The following is a 24922-nucleotide window of genomic DNA, read 5'->3' on the forward strand; positions in this document are numbered from 1 at the left end:
TTGGATATTTTTTTCCCTCCTGCCTTGGATAGTTTCTTCACCTGTATTATCAGGTGAATATTCATGGAGACCCTCTGAGCAACTCTCTCCTCTCTGGGACTATGTCCTGTAAACTCCAGCTGCCTTGACCTCCCCAGATTTAGCTCTTCAACTCTGAGTCTGCCAGGCTCTGCCTGGGTCCACTTCCCTGCACTGCACCCTGGAAACTCTCTCTAGGCAGGATGCAAAGGCAATCACAGGGCTCACCTCACTTGTTTCCTATCTATCGGGTAGCATCACATCTCTTCTTCGTCCAAAATCCAGTGTCTTAAAAACATTCTCTCAACTATCGCAAGGACAAAAAACCAAACACCGCATGTTCTCACTCATAGGTGGGAATTGAACAATGAGAACTCATGGACACAGGAAGGGGAACATCACACTCCGGGGACTGTTGTGGGGTGGGGGGAGGGGGGAGGGACAGCATTAGGAGATACACCTAATGCTAAATGACGAGTTAATGGGTGCAGGAAATCAACATGGCACATGGATACATATGTAACAAACCTGCACATTGTGCACATGTACCCTAAAACCCTAAAGTATAATAAAAAAAAAACAAAAAAAAAACATTCTCTCATTTATTTCACCTGGTTTTTCATTGTATCAGGTGGGAGAATAAATCTGGTCCCTGATACTCCATCTTGGTGGATGCAGAAGTCCGCTCCCTTTTCGTAAAGTCATTGCCTGAGGAAAAGTTCTCCTGCTCCCCTTTTCATTCAGCATCCAAACAGACCTCCGCTGCAGAACTGCAGAAGCTGGTTACTGCCCTGCTACTTGGCTCCTTCAGAGAAGGTGCTCTGGATCTTCTCTTTTGGTTCCAGAGCCATCTTTACCCTGGAGAATGCTGTTGGTTTCTTCTCTCCCATTCTCAGCTCCGAAAAGCCAGGCCTGAGGGCCACACTCCTGCCACCCTCCCCTTCTCCCCAACTTGCCAGTCTCTTGGCAGGTGAGCTTGAACAGTCATTTCTTGAAGCTCAGGAGTTTGGCAAGTTAGTCTCTAGAACATACACTGGTCAAACGCCACTACAGATACACCATAATCTCTTAAATACATCTGTTATACTTTGTTCTAAAGATTTTCTAAATATAGTCCATAGTCCAAATGTTACCAAAAAACAAAACAAAAAAACACAAACAAAAGGAAGGGCAGAGTCCCTTGGCATTAACTATAGTAGATATATAAACATAAAGCAAAAAGAATCAGGACCCTTAAAATATGCATAACCACTAAATCTCATCAGAGGCAGCAGCGACCACCACTTCTAGGAGGTGGGTTCTAGGAGACAAGCAAATTTCAAAGTCTGGATAAATCAGTGAAAAATGTTTCTGGAGTCAGTATGCCCCTAAACAGGTTTCGAGTCCAACAGAAGACTATGTTAAAATTATGAGTCATTTATAATTAACAAGAATTGCTAAAATCACTGCTCTTCAAGATGTTACTATTTTTGGAGAAATTCTGACGGTATGCTGTGTACTGAAGGGGAAAGCATAAGTACTGAAGGGGAATGCATAAGGGATCCAGAAACTTGGAAATAAGAAATATTTTAATCAAATTACACACTTATGTATGATTTCAAGTATAACTAATTATTGTGAGAGAATTTCAATAAGCACTCTAAGGGTTATGGTGGCACTGGAAAGATTAAAAATCTAAAAGGTTGGGATTCTATACTTCCATTTAGCTGCATCTCTAAACCTACCTACTGTTCATGACTCAGGGGGGTCTTTTTCCCACTGTTCCTTCTGTTTGGAGCTGTACAGTCCTAGATCCTCATATGACTGCCATCTTATTCAAACCTCTTCTCACATATCTTCTCAGAAGGGCCTGCCCTGCTTACCCTAGCTGAAGCAGTCCTCCCCTGCCTTACCACTATACCATTACTCCATTTTATTTCCTTCGAGGTTTATATTATTGTCTGAAATTATTTTTTTTCTTCATACATTTATCATCTGTCTTCCTCCACACCCCTAAGAATATAAGCTGACTCTCAAATCTCAAGCCCACTTTTCTAATTGCTAGCTAGACAAATCCACGTAAATGGTTTTAAGTTCTTTATTTTGGCTCATATACTAAATATTAGCTCTTCTTTCTTTATGAAAAATATATTTCCTATTGGTTACAAAAGCTTCTGCCAGGGGTCCATGAATTAGACTCATATGGCTGTGTACTCATCTTCTGAACTATCTGGCAACTTAGCTACTGGTTTGAGTATCCATCTTTGCCTAGAGCCATACTCTAGCCACTATACAATGTTTTGTTGTTTATCAAGGCAATGTCCATTCCTGTCTACAAAGGCACTGATAACAGTAATATCATTTTACTTGCAGAAAAACATTTAGAAAAGCAATTTATGGGTATTTTCCCCGTACAACCACACAAGTGTCTTAGATGGCACTTTTCTCAGATAACTAGCTAAAGAGAGATGTCCTTCTTTTTTTTTTTTTTTTTTTTTTTTGAGACGGAGTCTTGCTCTGTCGCCCAGGCTGGAGTGCAGTGGCGCGATCTCGGCTCACTGCAAGCTCCGCCTCCCGGGTTCACGCCATTCTCCTGCCTCAGCCTCTCCGAGTAGCTGGGACTAAAGGCGCCCGCCACCACGCCCGGCTAATTTTTTGTATTTTTGGTAGAGACGGGGTTTCACCGTGGTCTCGATCTCCTGACCTCGTTATCCGCCTGCCTCGGCCTCCCAAAGTGCTGGGATTACAAGCGTGAGCCACCGCGCCCGGCTGGGAGATGTCCTTCTTTACTGCACAAATGAAGTGGATTAAACCATCTATTCAAATGTTTCTCAAGGGTAGGTAAGAGCTATCAGAACCATCCCTAGGCTGTATATTTCCCTACCCACTGGGAGAATCACCTGACTAGGAAGCCACTGTCACGTTTATTTTATTTTGCGTTTATTTATTTTATAATGGGTCATACTCCTGTTTTTGTAGGGGCAGGAATGTATTCTCTCTGCTGGGAATGTCCGTCAAATGAATGACAAAATATCATATATCCATTTGAAACTACAGATGCACTGGTATAAACATCTGGGACTCAATCAGTTTATTCCAACTTAACGTCAAAAAAGAAGGCACATTTGGGTTGGTGTGGTGGTGTGGTGGGAGCCTTGGACTGAAGACCCTGGTTCTGATGCTGGCCCCTAAATAGTCTGATGATTTAATGCAACTCAATCTCCTTCTCAACTCCAAAAATTGCTGCCCTGCCCACACTACAGGCTCTGGTGGGAGCTGAATGAGAAAAGCCATAGGAGCCTATTGCAGAGACTATTAGCACTGGAGGAGTGTGAAAAATTATCTTTCATTCTCCCACTCTCCCCACCTTCATCCAGTGTTCTGGCCCAGATTTTTGGGAAAGCTACAGGGTGTGCAAACATTGTTAAAAAATGCATGCACATAAGCATATCACATATCCAACTTTTTCTATCACATATTATCATTTTCTTCAGAGTAAGAAAAGTCATTAGTGTAGTTTGCATGGCATCTTGTTAAAAAGGAAGAAGGTTTATTTTTAAGCGACTCAACTCTTATGAACCAGAAAATTAAAAAGTTTCTCACTAGCAGTATTTGAAAATTTCTCAAATGGTGTTATGTAGAATACTAAGTCACAGAATTTTAATATGTGTTACATGCAAATTGATTCTGTGACCAAGTAAGTTGTGAAATGCTGAGTCAAAAATTTTTTTTTTTTTTTTTGAGACGGAGTCTCACTCTGTAACCCAGGCTGGAGTGCAGTGGTGTGAGCTCAGCTCACTGCAACCTCCCCGTCCTGGGTTCAAGCAACTCTCCTGCCTTAGCCTCTTCAGTGTCTGGGATGACAGGCACCCACCACCACATCCAGCTAATTTTTGTATTTTTAGTGGAGACAGGGTTTCACCATGTTGGCCCGGCTGGTCTCAAACTCCTGACTTCAAGTGATCTGCCTCTTTCAGCTGGGATTACAGGCATGAGCCACTGTGCCCGGCCAAAATATTTCTTTGTTTTTTTGAGACGGAGTCTCACTCTGTTGCCCAGACTGGAGTGCAGTGGCACGATCTTGGCTCACTGCAACCTCCACCTCCCGAGTTCAAGCGATTCTCCTGCCTCAGCCTCCCAAGTAGCTGGGATTATAGGCGTGTACCACCATGCCCAGCTAATTTTTATATTTTTAGTAGAGATGGGGTTTCACCATGTTGGCCCGGCTGGTCTTGAACTCCTGACCTCACCCACCTTGGCCTCCCAAAGTCCTGGGATTATAGGCATGAGCCACCGTGCCCAGCAAAACATTTCTTTACCACAGGAATTCTCAGAACCTTTAGCATGCTAGTGCATACTGCAGAGCTCCATGGGCAAATACAAAGTGTTTCTGGAGCTTATCTGATCACAAAATGTTTTATCGATGGCAACCTCTTCAGTCTAGTATTCCATGTGGAAGAATTCAGGGAATGTTATAGCTATTAAAAAATGTTTAATTCAATTTTTGTACGTTGATAGTACATATCCATTCCTGAAGTCAAACAGCACTCAGGAGATGTATTTATAGTGAAGAGAAGTAGCTCCTGCCCCAGCTCTCTCCACCTTTCTGCCCTGTTTTTCACAAGCAGCCATGTTCAATTCTTTGAGTTATTTTTCCTGGTATTTACCTCTGTTATTTCTAAATGATATGCAAATATTAATATTCATTCTTTTTTCTATTTTAAATATTACTTCTTGATTTCCTGCTGGAGAAGATGAGGATTAGCTATTTTACACCTCTGCTTCCCCTCAACACAAATATGCTTTTTCTCCCCCATCTCCCCAGCAAGTTTTATCACAATTCTGCTTTTAATTATTCCAATATCACATAAATACTGTTTGTGACTGAGCCATGTAGCGTATTATTTCTCTTCTTTTAAAACTCTGTTTCCCCTCAGCGTTAATATCTACCTTGTTGTTTGCTTGTTTTTTTTTAAAAAAAAATAAAAAAACACTTATCTCTAATTCCTCATTAAACCTTCCACCAGAGTTTAATAATTCAAGTTATAAATAAACAAATAAAGGAGTCAAAAAGCTCCTCTCAATATTGCCACGCCTACCAGGCAATGCATTAGCTTCATTTTTCCCCCCTTGGAAACACTACTTAGAATTCTCCAGAAGGCCTTCCTGTCCCAATATGAATTGCTCTCTAGGCTTGCTGAAGCTTCTCACCACCTCTCTGGAAATTCCCTTGGTGTCTCTTCTGAACAGAATGAATCCTCCTGGAGTGACTCATCTCTGCTCTGTGCAGGCTCTTCCTCCTCCTGGGTTACTCCCTTGTGTGTGGAGCACATCCTCCAGGAGCTTCCTGACAAAGTGTTCACATCCACCACACTGGAGCCCTTGGCTGCCTGGAAATGACTTTATTTCCTCATGCTTGATGAAAATTTTGCCCAGTAAATATTCTTAGTAACCATTTTCTACTTTCAGCATTGTTGCTGAAAAGTTGATGTTCCTTTTGATTCCTGATCCTTAATATAAAACCTTTCTGAAGGCTTTTATGATCTTTATTCCTAGTGTAGTGAAATTTACAAAAATATGTATTTGACAACAGATCTTTCTCCACTCATTTTGTTGGGCACTTCATGGGCTCTTTTAAACTCAAACATTCATATCCTTCAACTCTGGACAATTTCCTTATGTTATTTCCTTAATAAATTTGTCTCTCCTCCTTCTCACTCCTTTATTTCTGAAACTCCTAGTACTCAAATATGGGACTTATGAATTATCTTAACATCCTTAGTTTTTCCTCAGACTTTTTGTTCTCTTAGAGGTTTAACATTATCTTCCAATGCTTCACTTGAAATTTTCTACTTTTGCTACCTTCTTTCTTTCTTTTTTTTTTTTTATACTTTAAGTTCTAGGGTGCCTGTGCTTCTAAAAGCTCTCTCTTGTTCCTTTTCTACAGCATCTTTTCTTGTCTCATAAATACAAAATGGGCTCTTACAAGATGGTCCCATATATCTGAAGCTACTAATTACAATTTTTCTTTTTTTTTTCCTGAGACAGAGTCTTGCCCTGTCCCAGGCTGGAGTGCAGTCACGCAATCTTGGCTCACTGCAACCTCCACCTCCCGGGTTCAAGCAATTCTCCCGCCTCAGCCTCCTGAGTAGCTGGGATTACAGGAACACCGTGCCATGCCCAGCTAGTTTTTTTTGTATTTTTTAGTAGAGACAGGTTTTCACCATGTTAGCCAGGTTGGTCTCGATCTCCTGACCTCGTGATCCACCCACCTTGGCCTCCCAAAGTGCTGGGAGTACAGGTGTGAGCCACCGTGATCAGCCTCGTTTTTAAGTTTTCTTCTGCTCCTCAGTCTCTCGTTCTTCTGCAGGTTTTAAACAATACTGTTTACTAGCTTATAGTCTATGTATTTCAGTTGTTTTCATTTTGGAAGCTTTCTTATTTGAATATGATTCCTCAGCTGTCCATCTGTATTTGAGTGAGGCACCAAAAGTTGATTTGAAGTTACGCAGAGTGTGGGCTCAGCATCAGAGGGTGGGAAGAGCAGACCTAGCTGTTTCACCACATACATACAACCTAAATGTCCATATCTGCAGGCCTTTTCTTGTGGGCTGGTTAGGTGCAGTTTTGCAGATGAATGCTCCATTCTTCTGCACAGGGGATGAGAGTTTGGCTGCCAGAGTTCTGGGACCTACTGGGCAAAAGGGCCTAAACAGCCTTAATGTTTACTATGTAGGCTTTCACTTAGTTCCTCTGTTTTCAATACATTTGTACCTCTACCTGTCCTCGAATGTGTTAGAGTCAAGTCTGGAGCCCCTCAGGTGAAATTCCACATTGCCTGATGAACTAGGGATAGGGTGATCATCTGGCTAAGCGGAGGATCAAGGGACCTTACTTCACATATGTGCTTTCAACACACCTTATCTTTCAAGATCCTGGTGCCTTCAATTCCTGAGCCCTTCTAGAATTCTGCGGTACACACCAGCACATACTGTTGTCATTGTTTTGGGGTGCCACAAGCCCCATAAATGTTGTATGTGTTCTGACTGCTCCACTGACCAGCCATTCTCCAATTTCTCTCCCTCTCCTTGGACCTCTCTATTTCCTAAGACCCAATAATACTGAAATTAGGCCAATTATTAATAATAACCCTACAATGGCCTCTAATTATTCAAGTGAAAGAGCCTTACATCTCTCACTTGAAATCAAAAGGTAGAAATAATCAAGCTTAGTGAGGAAGGCATGTCGAAAGCCAAGACAGGCCAAAAGCTAGGCCTTTTGCACAAAACGGTTAGCTAGGTTGTGAATGCCAAGGAAAGCTCTGAAAGGAAATTAAAAATGCTACTCCAGTGAACACATGAACGATAAGAAAAGAAACCCACCGTATTGCTTCTATGGAGAAAGTCTGAGTGGTCTGAACAGAAGATTAAACCAGCCACCACATTCCCTTCCTTAAGTTAAAACCTAATCCAGAGCAAGGTTCCAACTCTCTTCAGTTCTATGAAAGCTAAAACAGGTGAGAAGGCCGGGCGCGGTGGCTCACGCTTGTAATCCCAGCACTTTGGGAGGCCGAGGCGGGCGGATCACGAGGTCAGGAGATCGAGACCACGGTGAAACGCCGTCTCTACTAAAAATACAAAAAATTAGCCGGGCGTGGTGGCGGGCGCCTGTAGTCCCAGCTACTCGGAGAGGCTGAGGCAGGAGAATGGCGTGAACCCGGGAGGCGGAGCTTGCAGTGAGCCGAGATTGTGCCACTGCACTCCAGCCTGGGCGACAGAGCGAGACTCCGTCTCAAAAAAAAAAAAAAAAAAAAAAAAAACAGGTGAGAAAGCTGGAAAAGAAAAGTTTGATGCTAGCAGAGGTTGGTTCATGGAATTTAAAGTAAGAAGTCATCTCCATAACAGCAAAGTTCAAGACGAAGCAGCAAGTGCTGATGTAAAAGCTCAGCAGCTTATCCAGAAGATCTAGCTATGATAACTGATGAAGGTGGCTATGCTAAACAGCAGATTGTCAACAGACAAAATAGACTTTTATTGGAAGAAGATGCCACCTAGGGCTTTCATAGCTAGTGAGAGGAAGTCCTGGCTTCAAACCTTCAAAGGACAGTCTGATTCTCTTGTTAGGGACTAATACAACTGGTGACTTTTAAGCTGAAGCCAATGCCTCATTTACTACTCTGAAAATCTTCGGAGGCATCCTGAAAATCCATAGAATTATGCTAAATTTACTCTGCCTGTGCTGTACAAATGTAACAACAAAGCCTGGGTGAAAGCACATCTGTTTGTGGCATAGTTTGCTGAATACCTTAAGCCTACTGTTCAGACCTACTGCTCAGAAAAAAAAAAATTCCTTTCCAAATAATATTGCTCCTTGACAATGCACCTGGTCACCCAAGAGCTCTCACAGAGATGAACAAGGAGATCAACGTTGTTTCATTGTTGTGAACACAACATTGATTCTGCAGCCTGTGGAATAAGGAGTCATTTCAACTTTCAAGTCCTATTATTTAAGAAATACATTTTGTAAGGCTATGGCTGCCATAGATAATGATTCCTTCAATGGATCTAGGTCAACTGAAAACCTCTGGAAAGGGTTACCCATTCCAGATGCCATTAAGAATGTTCATAATTAATGGGAGGAGGTCAAAATATCAAACATTAGCAAGAATTTTGAAGAAGTGGATTCCAACCCTCATGGATGACTCTGAGAGGTTCAAGATTTCTGTGAAGGAAGTAACTACAGATGTGTTAGAAATAGCAAGAGAACTAGAATTAGAAGTGAACCCTGAAGATATGATTGAATTACTGCAATCTCGTGATCCAGCTTAAACAGATGAGGAGTTACTTCCTATGGATGAGCAAAGGAAGTGGTTTCTTGAGAAGAAACCTACTTCTGGTGAAGATGCTGTGAACATTGTTAAAATGACAAGAAAGGACATAGAATGTTACATAAACTGAGTTGATAAAGCAGCAGCAATGCGTGAGAGGATTGATTCCAATTCTGTAAGTAATTCTACTATGGGTGAAATGCTGTCAAACAGCAACGCATGCTGCAGAGAAATCTTTCCAGGAAAAAAGAGTCAATCGATGTAGCAAACTTCATTGTTACCTTATTTTAATTAAGATATTGCCACAGCCATCTTAACCTTCAGCAACCACCACCTGATAAGTCAGCAGCCATTACCATAGAGGCAAGACTCTCCACCATCAAAAAGATTACAACTCACTGAAGGCTGATGATCATCAGCAATAAAGTATTTTTAATTAAGGTATGTACATTGTTTTTTAAGACATAATGCTAGTGCACATTTAATAGACTACATACAGTATAGTATAAACATAATTTTTATATGCACTAGGAAAGCAAAAAAAAACCATGTAAATAGCTTTACTGCAGAATGCAGTGGACTGGAACAGAATCCACAATATCTTTGAGGTATTGCTATCATACGTTTCCAACAATCAAATTTCAACATATCTTAATAGAAAAATCACAATATTCATATAATTTTTGTATTATGTAGCTAAAAAGCAATGCGGTATTTAAAAATATAGAATACCCATCTCTTTATAGCTGCACAAGTAATACAAGTTAGTCAGAGCTGGCAGCCACTGACAGAGCACTTAGCTGGTGCCAAGCACTATTCCAAGCCCTTTACTGATTCCCTAAAACCCTATAACGTACTGTACTATTATTATCCCCATTTCACACATGAGAAAACCACCTTCTAGGGTCACATGACCTGTACCCAAGCTGTCCAACCTCCTGTAAAAATTTCCTCTCAAAATTCTAAGCCTTCCTACCATGTTCCTTGAAACTCTTGTTGCATTATAAACATATTTCCATGCCTAACTTCTTTACAATAGAATGTCTCTCTAACTTTTCATTTAACAATGAAGACTAGCCTGACCATTTCTACCTCTGCTATGTTCCTCTTAAGGGAAACTCCTCTTTTCCCACGCCCACATATCAGTCTGGAAATGCCCTGGGTCACAAGGCTCACCCACTCATTCAAAAGTCCCTTCTCTAGGCCAGGCGCGGTGGCTCACGCCGGTAATCCCAGCACTTTGGGAGGCTGAGGCGAGTGGATCATCAGACGTCAGGGGTTTGAGACCAGTCTGGCCAACATGGTGCAACTCCATCTCTACTAAAAATAAAAAAAATTAGCTGGGCGTGGTGGTGTGCACCTGTAATCCCAGCTACTCGGGAGACAGAAGAAATGCTTTAACCAAGGAGGCAGAGGTTGCAGTGAGCCAAGATCATGCCACTGCACTCCAGCCTGAGCAACAACAGTGAAACTCCATCTCAAAAGAAAAAAAATCCCTTCTCTGAGAAGGACTCCATTCTTTTTTTTTTTTTTTGAGATGGAGTCTTGCTCTGTCGCCCAGGATGGAGTGCAGTGGCACGATCTCGGCCCACCGCCAAGTTCCGCCTCCCGGGTTCATGTCATTCTCCTACCTCAGCCTCCCGAACAGCTGGGACTACAGGCGCCCGCCACCACACCCGGCTAATTTTTTGTATTTTTAGTAGAGACAGGGTTTCACCGTGTTAGCCAGCATGGTATCGATCTCCTGACCATAGGATCCGCCCACCTCGGCCTCCCAAAGTGCTGGGATTACAGGGGTGAGCCACTGCATCCGGCCAAGGACTCCATTCTTAATGCTGCCAAATGCCCTCCTAAAATCTTTGTGGGACAAATGAAATGTATAGAAAGCACCTCTGGAAAATTCACGCACATACAACCTTTTGTGAATAATTTGATCCACAGCCTCCCTGGAGCTCTTCTGAAGCTCTTCCATTTACAGCCTGCACACCACCCATCTCCCATCCCTGCCCAGCAGTCTCTCACAGGCCACCCATATCAGAATCACCTAGAATGCCTGTTTCAAACCATTCTAAATTTAAACCATTCTAGAGGCTTGTGGAATAAGGAGTCATTTCAACTTTCTCCACTGGAATTAACTTTAGAATGGACTTCCCAAGGACAGAGCCTAGGAATCCCCACTGTAAATACTCTCCCCAGGTGACTCTTACTGCTCATTAACATTTAGTGCCCATCTCTAAGGATACATGACCCTGATTGAGAACTTGTGTTCTAAAATACTCATTTCTATTCATTTCTGCCTCATCCCTTGGCCTCATTCTAGAAGACTTTAACATCAATACAATAATCCACCTCACCTATGTATTAGCTTCCTTGGGGGTAGGGGATGGTGGTATATTAGTGACCAGCTCCTCCTGTCCATGATAGCAACCCACTCCTGTTATTGTCACATCCTAGATCCAGAACAACTCCACTTATCAACACTCCTAACACCAAGAGTGTTCTCTGCCCAACCTATCCATCTCTCTCTCCACCAAATCTGCTCTTGGGCCACAGCCAGACCCAATCCCATGACTTCTGCTTCCTCCCAACTAGTAAAGCCCGCCTCCAGCTTCAGTTCCAGAGGTGCCCAGCACAGATGACAGTCTGTCTCATGTCCTCTGAGACTGACTCCCCACGGACTTCAGAAATACCAACCCTGTACCTTCCATCTCTGAGATGGTCACTGCAGGACTTGGGATGCCAGAGCTAGTCTAGCAGGCTGTTACCCTTAGACTCCTTTTCCATCTCCAGTTCAGGTTGGCCTAGTGATAATAGCCATTATTATAACTAATATTTACAAAGCACTAACTGAATTAGGTAACAATTAATTCATTTAATCCTTATAACAACTCTATGATAGGGGTACATCATTATCCCCAACATAAATCAGTGACATTGAGGCTAAGAGAGATAAAATAATTTGCCTAAGGTCCCATTTCCGCAGCCTGGGCTCAGGTTCCTTCCCTTCTGCTCTAGTAATGGAGGAGAAGAGCAAGAAAAGAAAAGAAAAGAAAAGAAAAGAAAAGAAAAGAAAAGAAAAGAAAAGAGAAGAGAAGAGAAGAGAAGAGAAGAGAAGAGAAGAGAAGAGAAGAGCAGAGCAGAGCAGAGCAGAGCAGAGCAACCCAGTCATTTGTCTCTCGGAGAAAACTAGCTCAGGGCTCCTATTTCGCTGGAAAACTTTGCCCTGTGCTCCACTCTTTCATCTTTATATTTGGGATTCATGTTTTACCCTCTCCTGAGTTTTTCATAACTCATCTCCAAAAGATGGCAACAGATAGCGGTTTTTTAAAAAAAGTTTTAGAAAGCTTATTTATCAGTTTTATGTTGAAACCTTTGTCTTTTATCAGCCGGGACTTCTAAAGAGTAGCATGTAAAGTAATATGGAAAACTTCGAGACTGAAATGAATACTGTGGCAAATTTTTCAAACTCACCTCTTATTTTTCTTGTAATTCTCCAGTTGCTGGGACTGCATATGTTTGCATCTTTCTAATTCACACTGCCCACATAAGTCTTCCAGATGCAGCAGGTTGTTCTCTACCTCCTCAAAACTCGCCTCTAAATGAGCTGAAGGTATATAAAAATAAACAGACCTCAAAAGTCAGAATCCTTGATCATGATGAATACAAAAAGTATTAAAAAGGTAAAAGTTTACATTGTTGAGATTGTTTTGCATTTTTAATATTTTTTATTAAACTTTCTTGAAGCAAAATAAAATACACTGGCCAAGATTAAAACATAATTCAAATTATCTTTTTTGATTACATTTCAAGCATTTTCAAGAAATTAACCAGGAAGACAAAGAAATGGAGAAACATTATCTTGATTAACATAATGCTATAACCTAATTATCCCATATACCACATGTGAATAACCAATTTTCACATAAGAAGAATATGATAAAATTAACACAAATTATACCTAACTTAACCTAATTATACCTATACTTAACTAACTTAATATCTGTGTTTCTAAATTACGTTAGCATTTGTTTTGCCTCTGGCACATCACATACACAAATCTTCAAGGCACAGTAGATATGCACAAATACTTGGTAAGCATGGGTTACCAGGCTACTCAGTGGTTGGGTGAGGAACAGACTTCGCCCGGCCTGTCACGTGACTAGTCTTTCACTACTCCACTCTGCTGCTAGGCCACAGAGCCCTATAGCTTTATTGGAACATGAAGATCACCCACTCAAACCTTTCACTGAAAAGATTCAAGACGAAAGCCTAGAAAAGCAAATACAGTGCCTTGCCCAAGCAAGCTAGTGAAGGGCCACACGGCCAGTGAAGGTCAGTCAGGAATCCAAACCGAATCCCTCTCACATTACACTAATTTCTAGTTGATAGGATGCTAAGTAAACTGAGATTGTAGGGGCAAGGATTAGTTGTTTTCTCATACGAAAGAAAAGCTTTTGAGGTCAAAGATTTGAGAACTCAGAGACTCAACTAGTTATCTATTATTCACTGACATGTGCCAGTCACTGGGATACAAAGATGAAAAAGACAGTCCTGGAGCTCAAGGAGCTTACAGGAGAGGGGAGGCATATTTCAATGGCAACAGAGCATGACAGAATGAGGCGTGAGGTGCCGTAGGAACTCAAAGGAGTGGCATCTAACACAGATGAGGGAAACCTCAGCAAGAAATGACTCCCAAGTCGGGAAGTAACAGCGATCCAGTGGGGAAGGGAGCAGTGAAGAGAAACAAGTTGGCTGTGAAGCCTTCCAGTCTTGGGTTCACTTAAACGGCTACAATATAATTCCTTCATTTACGTACTAGCTTTTCATATGACCTTCTAAACTAGCTTTCATAGCATTTAGGTTTGAGGCAAACCCCTCAAATTTCAACTTACAATTATAGGTTTATTGTGATGCAAATTTTTGCCTGTTTTTTGGAAGTCCTAGAGAGAGCAATTAGGCACAAGAAAGAAATAAAGACATCCAAATAGGAAAGGAGGAAGTCAAAATGCCCGTTTGCAGATGACATGATCTTACGTATAGAAAACTCTAAAAGCACCACCAAAAAGACTTTTAGACCTTGATAAATAAATTCAGTAAAGTTGCAGGATACAAAATCAACATACAAAAATCAGTTGCATTTCTATACACCAACAATGAAATTGCAGGGGGGAAGAAATCAAGAAAGCAGTCCCATTTACAATAGTTACAAAAAATTACAATACTTAAGAATAAATTTAACCAAGGGAAGGAAAGAGCCAGGTGTGCTGGCTCACACCTGTAATCTCAGCACTTTGGGAGGCTGAGGCAGGAGATCGCTTGAGCCTAGAAGTTTGAGATCAAGAAAGATCTCTACAGGACAAACTATAAAACACTAATGAAAGAAGTTGAAGACAAAAATGAAAAGATAGCCCCATGTTTATGCATTAGAAGAATATTGTGAAAATGATCATGCTGCCAAAAGTGATCTACAGATTAAATGCAATCCCTATCAAAACACCAATGACATTCCTCACAGAAACAGAAAAAAAAAAAAAAATTCTAAAACTCATATGGAATCACACAAGACTCTGAATAGCCAGAGCAATCCTGAGCAAAAATAACAAAGCTGGAAGCATCAGATTGTCTGACTTCAAAATATACTACAAAAAGCTATAGTAACCAAAACAGCATGATGCTAGCATAAAAACAGATATGCTGGAACAGAACAGAGAACCCAGAAAACCCACAAATAAATCCACATATTTAGAGCCAACCAGTTTTTGACAAAGGCACCAAGAACATTCATTGGGAAATACATGGTCTCATCAATAAACGATGCTGGGATAAGTAAATATCCATATGCAGAAGAATGAAACTAGACCCCTAATTTTCACCCTAAAAAAAATCAACTCATAATGGATTAAAGACTTAAATGTAAGAGCTGAAACCATGAAACTACTAGAAGAAAACATACGGGAAACATTTCAGAACATTGGTTTGGACAAAGATTTTATGGAGAAGACCTCAAGGCACAAGCGACAAAAGCAAAAATAGACAAACTAGATTGTATCAAACTAAAAAGCGTCTGCCTAGAAAAAAAAACATCAAGACTGAAAAGACAACCAGCAAAATGGGAGAAAATACCTGCAAACTACTCATCCCACAAGGGATTAATATCCTTTCCTTTGAATATATCCCGAGTAGTGGGACTGCTGTCCATATGGTGTTCTATTTTCGTTTTGTTTTATTTCAGAGGAACCTCCATACTGTTTCTCATAATGGCCCTACTAATTAAAATTCCCAAGAAATTCTTATACAAGGAACCCAAACAATGCAACAGCAAAAAATAAAAATTTAAAAAAATCCTATTAAAAAATGGGCAAATGAACTGAATAGACATCTCTCAAAAGAAGATACACGAATGGCCAACAGGTACATGGAAAAATGTTCAACATCACTAATTACAAGGGAAATACAAATCGAAACCACAATGAGATATCATCTCACCCTAGTTAGAATAGCTATTGCCACATGGAAATAACAGGCACTAGGGAGTCCAAAAAGGGGGGAAGGGTGGGAAGGGACAAAGACTGAAAAACTACCTATTGGGTACAATGTTCACTGTTTGGGTATTGGGTATACTACAAGCCCGGTCTCCTCCAATATGCAATACAGCCAACAACAAACAAGCACATGTATCCCCTAACCCCCAAAACTAAAAAAAAAAAAAAAAAAAAAAAAAATAGCTATTACCAAAAAGACCAAAAATAACAAATTCTGGCAAGGATGCGGAGAAAGGGGAGTTCTCATACGCTGTTGGTGGGAATTTAAATTAGTATAGCCATTATGGAAAACAGTATGGAAGTTCCTTAAAAAATCAAAAGTAGAACTACCATATGACCAGCAGTCTCACTACTATTGGGAATACAGCCAAGGGAAAGGAAATCAGTATGTTGAAACGTTACCTGCACTCCCATGTTCATTGCAGCTCTATACACAGTAGCCAAGATAAGAATTCAACCTAACCATCCATCAATAGATGAATGGATAAAGAAAATGTGTTATACATAAACAATGGAATACTATTCAGCTGTAAAAAAGATTTAAGTACTATCATTCACAGTAACACGGATGAGCCTCGAGGATGTATTGTTAAGTGAAATAAGCCAGGCACGGAAAGATAAATACTGTATGTTTTCACCCACATGTCGAAGCTAAAAACGTTGATCCCAGGGAAGTAGAGGGTAGAATCGTGCTTACTAGAGGCTGCTGGGAAGGTAGGCAGTAGCTGGTTGGTTAACAGATACAAAATTATAGCTAGCTAGGAAGAATAAGTTCTAGTATTCTATAGCACTGTAGGGAGAGTATAACAATTTACTGTATATGTTCAAATAGCAAAAGAGTGGATTTTGAATGTTTCCAAAACAAAAAAATGATGTTTGAGGAAATGGATACGCTGACTACCTTGATTTATTACACACTGTGTACATGTATCAAAAATCACACTGTGCCCTATAAATATACACAATTATGTGTCAATTAAAAATAATAATAAAAGCAAAAAATATACGTAAATACTTAAAAATTTTTTAAAAGAAAAGACAAGGCAGAAACTGGGAGAAAATCATTGTAAAACATATCTGATAAAGGACTGATATCCAAAATATTACAAAGTACTCAATTTGCAACTGAGGGACAGTCTACAAAATATCTGATCATCATGTCTCAAAAAATTGTCATGGTCATCAAAAACAAAAAATGTTTGAGAAACTGTCAGAGCCAGGAGGAGCCTAAGAAGACAAGATGACTAAATTTAATGTGGTCTCCTGAATGAGATCTTGGAACTGAAAATAATATTCAGTAAAAAAAAAATTAATAAAGTATGAATTTTTATTAATGAAGATTTTATTTTTAATTAATCTGTGTTTGATCCAAACAGCTATTAATTAGATAATCCAGAAGTGTTGACATTTTCTCTTTTTATCCTCCTCTCAAGCATTTATCCTTTGAGTTAGAAACAATCCAATTTCATTCTTTATTTTAAAATACACAATTAAGTTATTATTGGCAATAGTTACCCTACTGTGCTATCAAATAATAGGTCTTATTCCTTTTTTTTTTTTTGACACTTTCTAATATCCTAAATTTTAACTCTACTAAATATTTGTGCTTATAAAAACTCCCTCTCCTCTCTGCTAGGGTGTAAGGCTTAAAAACATGAATTTGGTGGGGGGGAATAAAATTTTATTCAAAAGCGAAAACTTGATGACAAGCAGTTTAGCAGTTTTCTTCAGACATTTTAGGTACTGACTTTTATCATATTAATATATCACTGTAAACCACTGGTAAATCTGGAAAAGGCTAATAATAATGTAGTTCATGGTAGTTTTGAATCTAGCTTCAGGGACCACATCAAACAGCTACTATATGTGATTATGGAATGCTTAAATGAAACAATTTGTAAAATCTAAATTTTAGCCAATAACTATATTTAAGATTTTTAAGAATGTCATAAATTGTACATAAGGAGTTTATATGGGGGAATCAGGCAAAATGATGTACTGCCATATATGTATATATTTTTTTGTAGAGATGAGGCCTCACTATGACCTGGCTGGTCTTGAACTCCTGGGCTTGAGCGATCTTCCTGCTTTGGCCTCCTAAAGTGCTAGAATTACAGGTGTGAGCCACCCCACCCAGCCTACATTGTTTTTTGTTTTATTAAATGAAAAACTGACTAGGAGATTCAGCTTGGGAGCTAGTACTCCTAGTACTAAAGAAGCCATATTCAGCTCATTCTGTTATAACTAGTCTGACATGGTCTTAAAATGTATAAAAGACTATCATAGCTAATAGGATTATTTAAAAGGCTGTTTCATTTTGATTAGTGATAAAAACTAGAATAGTTAAATTTAATATAGACTCCATTTAACTCTAAGCTACTTGGTGCATTCAGTATCGTGCACGTATGCTTAGCATATGGGGGACTGGTTAAGAGCTAGGCTTTGAAGCACAAGCTTAAAAACCCAGCTCTGCTCCTGCCAGATGAGATGCAATGTGATACCTCGTCTGTGAGGAGAGAGCTAACAACACATATCTTGCAAAGCTGTTAAAAGGATTAAATGAGCCAAAGTACCTAAACTTAATACTTGACAGTAAATAATTAATGTTTGAATATAAAAAAATAGAGAAAATTTTTAGATTAGCTAAGTTTTATATTTAATAAAAGCCATTGAACACTAATAATTTCATTGACCAGTAATGATCATGATGTAAACAAGATCTATGGATCTATTAGATCAAAATGTCAACAACATTTTCATTTTTACCTTACAAACTTACACACCTGTAAGTTATTTTCCAGGCTGTATTCTTAGACTTAAGATCTCCTACAGGTAAAAGGAATTAAATTTCAAATGATTTTTCTGAAAAGAAACTATGTAATGGAGCCAACAATTATTCTATGCTGGAAAATGTGTATGTTCTTTTTACCTTTTTAATCTTTATCTGGACAGATGGCAATTTCCATTTAGATTCTAGCTCTGTTGGTTGACTACAGAGCTAATGAGGCCAGGAACTTAAATGAGGTTGATCTCTAGGCAGGCCAATTAATTTCTCACAGACAGAAATTCTGTTCTAGGTACAAATTGTACTTGCTGCCCTAGTCACTCTTTTGTTAATAACGTGGGGACCAGATGAAAACATGTGAGTGGTTTATCAACCTGGAATTCCTAATGAGAAACAAACTGTACATACTTCTGAGTAGGATGGCATCATGCTTTTGTGCTGAATGACAAATTTAGACTAAAAATGCTTGAAATAGTCAGTGGTCATTTTACTGCTAACATCAAATTCATATTTATGTTCTCCCCTTTAAAAAGCTTCACAGGCTCCCGAGCCCTTTCAAGTTAAACTCCTTATCATTCAGAGAGCTACTGCTCTCTGGCCACAAACTGTGTTTACTTCACTTCTTTCCTTCACATATTCTACATTACAGCAAAACAAGATGAGTCCTGAGCTTTGGTGCCTCCTCCTCCTTGCCTCTGCCTGTCCCCAACCCCGGCCTGTCTTTTCAGGCTTAGGCCAGTGGCAGCCCGCTCTCCTCCCACAGGGCTCCCTTCCTCTTCTGTACTTCTCCAGACCTTTCAGCCTCACACAGGACTCACATTCTGACTGATATCATCCAACCAGTTGTGTACTCTCATATCTCTCAGGAATCAGTAAGGGCTTTAAAGGTGCAGCCTGTATTTTTGCTTCTTTGCTATCCCCTAATAACCTGTCTGTTGAATTCAATAAAGAATAATTTCTGGTGATAGAATGATTTCATTACTCTAACATGTAAAATAACTGAGAAGGCAAATCTATTCATGGTCATCTAGTCTAAATATTAAGAGATTATGCCAAATTTTGTAAAAGAATAAACATGAGCAGGGAACTTAGAAAACATTAAACAACATGATGATACTTTTAGTATATTAAACCAGGTCACATTATCAGTGACTTAGAAGAAGTGATGAAAATTTTCCATTTTAACACTTAGCAGACTTGAAATCAGTAATAAAATATAAAAGAATTGCACTGAAAAAAATAAATGTTCATCCCTTCTTATATTAAAAACTTAAAAAAGCTCTTCATATAATAATGACAAGTACATACATAATGTGTATTCCGAATATTTTATGTTGAATTTAAGTTAGCAGAAATTTAATTTCCCTGTCAGTCTGCTCATTTCCTGTTGCAAACAAGTTGCATATATGAGTATATTTGGTAACCAACTTAGGATGCATATACATAAAATACTAGCAGGCCTCCATGGACACAAATATACCTTTACAAGAAGCTCAAGCCTCACCATTTTGCTCGCTATAACAACAGCATATGTCTCATTTAGTGATCAGTGGAAGAGATAGGTGGAATTTTATTGTGAAAAGCCATTTGGGAATGCCTGACAGCTGTGCAAAAAAGAGCTTCACAAATCTTTGCGAGAAGGCTGTCCCAGAGGAAAAGCAATTCTGTTTGGAATTTTTCTTTGTGCCATTTGTTTCAAATACATATCATCTGTAGTGTAACCACTGCTATATAAAGAATGAAGCAGCACACTAAAATTATTTCCCACTTAATGAGTTCTTTTCTAACAAAATAATTAGCCTCATGGAACAAAGAACTCTCCTTGGCTGCAAACCCATAGGTCACAGAGGCCAGGTACTGAAAGACCACAAGACTGTTCAAATGCTTATGTTACACCTTTATGTACTAAGGAAATAAGGTAATGATGGTATGAATAAGGAAACTTTAAGAAGTACATTAACTTGCAAAAGCCATTATGGAACAAATGAGATCTATGTAGTAGCCTAAAAGGTGTCTAGGAGAATTAATGTGCCTCTTGAAGGGTCTAACCTCAGAAACGAACCCGGACATCTGATAATCTAGTTCATGAAAAACTGACAGAGCTATGATAATCTCTGTTAGATGCCCTCTAAAATTCTGTAGAGAAAAAAGCAAAATAATACTGTATCAGGCTAGGTCAAACCAAAAGAAAAACACAAACTCAGTATACGGCTGCTATTCTCTTATATCTAAGAATTGTTATCTAAGAACTAACAGAATCTTCTGGCTGGGTACAGTGGCTCAACCCTGTAATGCCAGAGCTTTGGGAGGTTGAGGCAGGAAGATCACTTGAGTCCAGAAATAGTCTGAGGCTGCAGTGAGCTATGATCATGCCACCATGCTACAGCCTGGACAACAGAGTGAGACTGTGTCTCTTAAAAAAATTAAAATTTAAAAACAAAAACAAAACCCAGAATCTTCTCTTCTAGATGAAGGGAACAGTCTTTTAAAAATAGGTCATATAAAATAAACTAAGAAACAGAGAAAATTCAAAGACAAGGCTTTAACATTTTGAACTTCAATAAAGAAATAGGATTATACTACCCTCTAGTGGAAGTTCAAGAGAATTCAGTATACACTTTTCAAACATATTTTTCCAGTTTTATGATTAAAAAGCACTGTGGTTTTTCACAGAATAAGAAAATGCATAGAATCTGGATAAAGATATTCCATTGTATGCTTACATACTTTCAAGGTACAGAATACTAATATCACCACATTGAATCTTGTGGTTTTGCATTCTAAACTGTTTTGCAGCACAAGCTAAACAGCCTAACATCCATCCAAACCCTCATGTCACAGAATAACGGTTTTGTAAATTCACAAAGGCTAGAGAGGCCCCCATTAGAATGTCAGCATCTTGACGGCAGGTGCCCAGCCTTGTTCACTGCTGTGTGTCCAGGGTCTGTACACAGTGCATGGTGCGTGGCAGATGCCCAGCATGTACCAGGCACTGTGCTAAGTGGTTAGGTTTCTCATCTCATTTAATCCTCCAAATACCTACGAGACAGGTATGCTCATCGTCATTTTGCAGACAAGAAAACTAAAGCTTGGAGCCACTGAGAAATCTGCACAGTTTTTAAAGTGAGGAAGTTGTAGGATTGGGAGCCAAACCCGGATCTGTAAGTTCACAGCCCTTGTTTTCCAGTTCCCAGCATACCTTTATTACTTATTTTTAAAACAACAAACCCTACCAGTAAGTATCAATTAAATAGGCTCCTGTAAGCTGGACTGAAGCCAATATGAATGGATCATCTGTGGTAACTTAACAATTCCCAAGGGGCTAGGTACCAGGAGCCATATTAATGAATCCAGGGGGTAACACAGCTAAAAGCATCATCAAAAGGGCAAATTGCTCACATAAGATAAATCCTGTACCCTTCAATAAAAACAGACCCTCTAGACAGCAAAGTAAGACCAAAAGAGTGAAGCAGCCTGGAAAATGGAGGGACTGACAGGATATGGTGTTACATTTGACAGTGACAGGGCAACAAGTTCAAAGAAGTTAGGGGAACCCTGTGACTAAATATAATCGGTTACTATTTTCTTCTAAGTTTGTTTTTATCTTTTATTACTGCTTAATTATTTAAGCTTTGTAATATTATGTCAAGGTATTTGGGTGATAATAGGAGAGATTTGGAGGCTTCCAAAGAAAAAAAAAAAACCCAGTAAATGAATGAGCATTTAAAACACTGTTTCCAAAATCTAAGACTGATACATAAATGCATCAAAATGAATTCATAAAGTACATTAATGGTGCAGATATATGTTTACACAACTCCATCAAATTTGGCTTCAAAGTATTTGCTTTCCTACTGTAAAGAATATCGTCAGCAATGATTCTATAAAGCTTAAATTGCTTAGCTAAAAGCCTCATGATTTTAAAACAACTCTCTCTGGGCTTATTCTAGGCCAACAAATACTAACTAGGTCTCTAAAATTCCAAGTTTTGATATGCTATCTTCCACTGTCATTCATTACTAATTATAAATATCAGGCAAATAACAGCAACAGATTAAAACTCAAAGGAAGCATGTATTTCAAAGGCTAACAGATAATTCAGATTGGCAATATATATGAAAAACAACCATCCAGACATACCCTCTAAAAAAAACTGAACTAACTCTCTAAAAAGAGCTCAATATCGGTTAGACATAGATGAGAGGAAAAAAATGACTCAAATTAATTTAGAAGTGACTAACCAGAACAGTATATCAGATAATCTTTTAGCTTCCATTTGTCTTTAGTGTTAGATGTTCTCAGATTACTAAAAGAGAGGATTCAAGTGAACATTTGGAAGGCCTATCTTGTGCATTCAAGAAGCCAAAATGCAGTTTCTGAAGAATAAGGTCATGTGTCACTAAACATCAAACATTTTTCAGGATATTAGAATCCTAATTGGGAATGAACATACAATATATTCTATGAAAGACTTATAGAGACTGCATTTTCTAAACAGAATTGACTATGAAAATAATGAGAATTGTGGCAGAATGCATTTAATCAATAGAGTGGTATTAAGCAAACAACAACTATCTGTAAACAGATTTACTCTCAGCTGGGGAAATAAAAGAGGTTATCATAAGAGAACATGTCTGCAAAGAAACATACAACCAATGAAAAGCAAGTGACTCAGAGATACAGGAAGATGAGCTGAAAGAGTGGCTACGAAGAATGTTCCAAACATCTTAAAGGCTACATCCAAGGCTTGGGAAGGACCATTACTACACCTGTAAGAGGAAACCAATGCAGAGGGCAACCACAGCCATTTTACATTTCTCTAAGACCTAGAATCTCTTTTCCATGCCCTGCCTTCAGAAATAACAAAACACTGACCCTGAAAGGCATGGCAACAGCCAGGGGACTTGAAGAATACAGTTCATAGAGACCTACTGAGAGCTCCCATCGTACTGCCTCATCACTTCATCCTACTGCCTCATACTGATATTGAGGATATCATCAATGTGGTTGGAATCCTAGATGCATTTATAAATTTTATGATTCTGAGCAAGTTGCAACCTCTCCAAGCCTTAGTTTATCTGTAAATTGGGAATAATAAAACCTACTTTCGTGGGGTTCTTGTGAGAATTACAGATAGTATCTGTAAATCATCTAATAATCTCTGACATAGAGTAGGTGCTATAAACGTTAGCTACTGTTATCAGCAACAGCACTCCAAATACTACGTATCTATTTTGTTCACACACAAAAAACTGTCTTATGACTTGCCAATTACTTGCCTTGTAAATCAGTCTTGTTTTGCTTTGAATAAGGCAATATTAAAAACAGGAGGAGATAATAGGGTATCTTTAGCTTCCCACCTAAAAGACTAAAACAGGTTATTAGCTCATTCAGACAGCTCCTACCTCCTACTTTACTAAGATCTTAAGCTTGATTAGGAAATAGTAAGCTACAATATTATCCTTAGATGTGGCATCATCAACGTAAAAGATAATTTTCTGAATATAAACCCAAGAAAAAAAGAATACCAACATAATCCATCCAAATGAACAACAACAAAAAAATAAATTTCCACAGAGCATAAATTTAGCCAAACAGGTACCCTAATTTACTTTGTTGTTGTTGTTGTTGTTTGAGACAAGGTCTCACTATGTTGCCCAGGCTGGATTCAAACTCCTGGGCTCAAGCAATCCTCCTGCCTCAGTCTCCAGAATAGCTGCAACTGCAGGCACACGCCACCACACCCAGCACAAGTACCCTCATTTAACCAGGTTTGTTTGATCTCTAATCCGTTTGAGGAGAAAAAAATACACTACAAGACATGAAGTTCTAGCAGATCTAAATTTTAAAAGCAACAATTTCTGGAATACATTCTACAGTCAGGACAAAGTCACCTAATCCATTTTCTATATGTATGCTTTTGAATAGAGACCAAATGTCAACAAAGACAACCTGAGTCACTTTAAGAATCAACCTAATTATAATTATGTGTCCTGAGCTGACCTGAGGCAGAAACAGAACTAATTTCTACACTTTACATCATTTTCTGTCGAATCCTCAACTAATCAAAATATGAAATTAAGTAGAAATCATGATTTTCCAAAAACTCCTGTTAACCCAGAATTTCATGTGTTCCTAAAAAGCTCTGAAATTACACCAAACCCTGCCCAAGTTGTTTTCATTCCTAAAAGTAATGTACAATGAAAACATTGGACTTACTCAGATTTGCTGTCATGGATTCCAAGTCTGCGATTAAAGCTGGGAGCTGCTGGAGCTGCTCTTGCAGCTCCACGAGGCTTGTCTTTTTCTTTTCCCAGTGCGCAGAAAGCATGACCACCTCGCTATCCACCAGCTGCAGCACACAAGAGGGAGGGTAAAGTGAAACCAAGTTTTAGGCACAAAGAAAGTACAGTTAACATAATGAGATTTAATGTTATCTCTAACAACGCCTCTAATCAGTAGAGATTACGGTACATTCTAAAAGAGACTGAAGTTGTTTTCATTTTTAGAAAAGAAACAACTTAATATTCAGTGCAGGAAACCTCAAATTACTGCTTGTATCAGTGCATCTCAACCCAGAGAAGAGAAAGTTTAAAAATGACTTTAGAAGTCACTTCTAAGTACACCCTGTTTTAAGCAGACCATGTATTTGAAAATCTAAATCTAGAAAAAAATAAAAAACTACCACTAACAACCAAAAAGAAAACAAACATAAAACATAATTAACGGGTAATTATTGGCTTTACAAAAGGAAGTCTGCAAAGAAAAGTT

At 39.0% G+C, this 24922-nt stretch overlaps 1 protein-coding gene across 1 annotated transcript in view; it reads right to left on the reverse strand.

Annotated features, from left to right (window-relative positions):
• The window catches only part of DTNBP1 (dystrobrevin binding protein 1), a 145030-nt gene that overhangs the window by 83283 nt on the left and 36825 nt on the right, over nt 1-24922 (reverse strand). The window contains exons 5-6 of the mRNA XM_003263537.2: nt 24371-24503; nt 12296-12428 (exon numbers count right to left, since the gene is read on the reverse strand). Coding sequence (XP_003263585.1) covers nt 12296-12428; nt 24371-24503 — 266 coding nt within the window. The remainder of the gene's footprint in view (nt 1-12295; nt 12429-24370; nt 24504-24922) is intronic.

This window comes from Nomascus leucogenys, chromosome 8 (genome assembly GCF_006542625.1).
Source record: "Nomascus leucogenys isolate Asia chromosome 8, Asia_NLE_v1, whole genome shotgun sequence".
Taxonomy (NCBI): Eukaryota; Metazoa; Chordata; class Mammalia; order Primates; family Hylobatidae; genus Nomascus; species Nomascus leucogenys.